The sequence below is a fragment of the Scatophagus argus genome, chromosome 4 (assembly GCF_020382885.2).
Source record: "Scatophagus argus isolate fScaArg1 chromosome 4, fScaArg1.pri, whole genome shotgun sequence".
Lineage (NCBI taxonomy): Eukaryota > Metazoa > Chordata > Actinopteri > Scatophagidae > Scatophagus > Scatophagus argus.
The window spans coordinates 15,499,762-15,502,549 of record NC_058496.1 but is presented as its reverse complement, the minus strand read 5'-3'; the positions used below and the strand labels follow the sequence as shown (position 1 = coordinate 15,502,549).

Below are 2,788 nucleotides of genomic sequence, written 5' to 3'. Positions count from 1 at the left end.
GCATCCTATACATACATAGCTCAGTCAGTGACATAGTGTGACACACACACACACACACACACACACACACACAGTACAGTATAAGTGTTCGGTTCTTTGAGATTCTCCCCACCGAACGGGGCGCCAGGAGAGGACACGTTGATATAACTCTTTGTGGTCTTTATTTATTTTATTTGATTTTCCAGTTTTAAGTTATTATTCCACTGATAACATCCACAAATAGCAGTAGGTAGTAGTAGCCACAAATTGCAGTAGGTTATAAACCTATAGAATAAAAAGGCTATGATGTAAACAGCAATATTGATAGCCAAGTAAGCATACTGTATAAACTCCTGAATAATACAAAATATATCCATATATAAAAAACACACAAATATAGGCTAAATATACTGTATGAATTCATATAAATACATATCCATCAATTGCAATAATCAGTAAGCATTATTAAGCATTTTAAATAGCACAATATAAATAGTAAAGCAGAGCATATCAATTCATTATTAGTATTAACCGACTGACTACATTACCCAGCCTGCATTGCGAGCGGGAATACAACCAATTACAAACAACTACGTCACCCAACCAGCACCGCAAAATAGGAAGTGTACTCATGTGACGGTGAAAGCGCTACAATTCAAAATTCAGACACGGATACTATGAAACCGGCAATGTTAATCAACAGACCGCTAAGAATGTTTTATCAGCGTGACCAAAGTAACAGTTGTCAAACACATGAACCGCATCACGGCAGCACAGCGGCAACACAAACAACAAACTTAAACCGCAGCTGAAACAATGTAAACAGCAGCTTACCGGTGGCGCATCTCTCCTGACGAGACAACATGCCAAACTAGTGCTCGTACCCTCTTATAGCTCGTGCTCGTTCATTACCGGATTCTAGTTTGCCGCTATTGGATTACTACTATTACGTTTCAACTGTTTACTGGCCCATGCTTCAGCCAGGTAAGTGAACCTCCCACTTGCTCACCTGTTACCACTAATCACCTAATCACCCGTGGCTTTCCCGTGTCTCACCCGCAACCTAGCGAACGCAACACCTCCCACTTGACCGACTGATCATGTGATCCAAGGCGGTCATAGACAAACATCACATTACACCTCATAATACATACATCAATTTTTTTTTTTTTTTTTTTTTTTTTTTTTTTTTTTTTACACACATACAATATTCTTGTCATGAAGGATAGTCATTGTCACTGTTCGGACACCTCCCCTGACAGATGTGTAGTGTTCTGCCAGGTTTGGTCATATGGAGTGTGTATTCTTCATTCTTCATGAATGGTGCAAGTGGTGCCGATGGCAGCATAGACACGTGCCAAACAGCTGGAGAGAGAGAGAGAAAGAGAGAAAGAAGGGGCAGTGACGTCCTGAAGCAAATGCCTTCAAAATCGGGGGTTTGGGCGTTGAGGTTCTGAGGCAGCGCCTACAGAACTGATGGCTAACGATGTCCAGGGGTCACTGGTCTTCCACAGGGATGAGGACTACTAATCTCCTTACGTCTCTCCGTAGGATGACTGCTGTTGGCTGCTGAGGGTTCCTCTTGACTTGCCCAGCAGTCAACGAGGCAGAGAGGCCTGCACAGGTCTTTACGTCTGCGTCTCTCACAAGTCCTTTCTTGTCGGGGTACACAGCCAGGATCCGTCCAAGCCGGAATTGGCCTCGGAGTGCATTTTGGTCAGCGATCCAAACAATGTCACCAATCGCTACATTCCTTTGTGACTGGTGCCATTTTGGACGAACAAAGAGGTTAGGTCCGGCAAGTTCACTCCACTTCTTCCAGAACATATCCACACCAATCTGGATGGCTCTGAGGCGACGCCAAGGATGGGTGCACAAGTCGATTCCTCCTGTATCTCCTCCTTGACTGGTCCTTCCAAGGAGCAGAGTGTTGGGGGTCAGATACTCTATGGAGTCCTCTTGCTCTTGTGCCCTGGCGTCAATCGGCCTTTCATTGGTGAGGTTAGCTGCCTGGTAGAAGAGGGTTTGGAGTTCGCCCCAGGTGAGTGAGCTTGTCGTCCCTCCAAGGCTAGTGAGAGCTTTCTTTATGAGCTTAACTGCAGCTTCCGCAGCCCCGTTGCGATGTGGTGCGTCAGCTGGATGAAAGTTCCATGCCCACTCTGTTCCATGCTTGGCCGCCTGGTCTTCAATGGATGCTTCCCGTAAGGTAGCCAAGTACCTGTGCAAGTCTTGTAGGGCAGGTTTAGCACCAATAAAATTGGTTCCCTTGTCTGACCACAGTTTTCTGGGATGGCCTCTCAATGATACGAAGCGGAAGTATGCCTGAAGGAAGCTTTCAGATGATTGGTCGTCCACAAGGTCCACATGCACTGCCCTGGATGCCATGCAACAGAATACTATGCCCCATACCTTCTTCCCTGTTCTTTTCTTGACAGCATCTTTAATTTCGAAGGGGCCGAAGAGGTCCAGTGTGGTATACTCAAATGGGTTAGCACGCTGGGAGCGCTCTGGCGGCAGATCACTCATCATCTGCTGGCACATTTTTCCTTTCAGTTTGCGGCATGTAATGCAGTCATTTACAACTTTTTTTGCTATTCTCCGACCTTGCACAATCCATGCTTTCTTCCTGGTGCGCAGAAGTGTGGCAGCAACACCTTCATGATTCTCGTCATGGGCTTCTCTTGCCAGCAGGGTTGCAAGCCAAGAATGAAATGGAATCAAAGGAACAGATGTACCATCTTCCCTCCAGGACTGGATTCTTCCTCCACAGAGAAGGATTCCTGTGGTCTCGTCCTTGTAGACAACCAAG

General features: G+C 45.9%; 1 protein-coding gene across 1 annotated transcript; it reads right to left on the bottom strand.

Moving 5' to 3' along the window:
- Positions 1–1,195: 1,195 nt before the first annotated feature.
- On the bottom strand, positions 1,196–2,554 carry LOC124057310. Its single transcript, XM_046385384.1, has 2 exons — positions 1,449–2,554; positions 1,196–1,388 (listed from the first exon to the last, which is right to left on the bottom strand). The coding sequence occupies exon 1, from the start codon at positions 2,518–2,520 to the stop codon at positions 1,477–1,479; it is 1,044 nt and encodes a 347-aa protein (XP_046241340.1). The 5' UTR covers positions 2,521–2,554; the 3' UTR covers positions 1,196–1,388; positions 1,449–1,476.
- Positions 2,555–2,788: the final 234 nt, after the last annotated feature.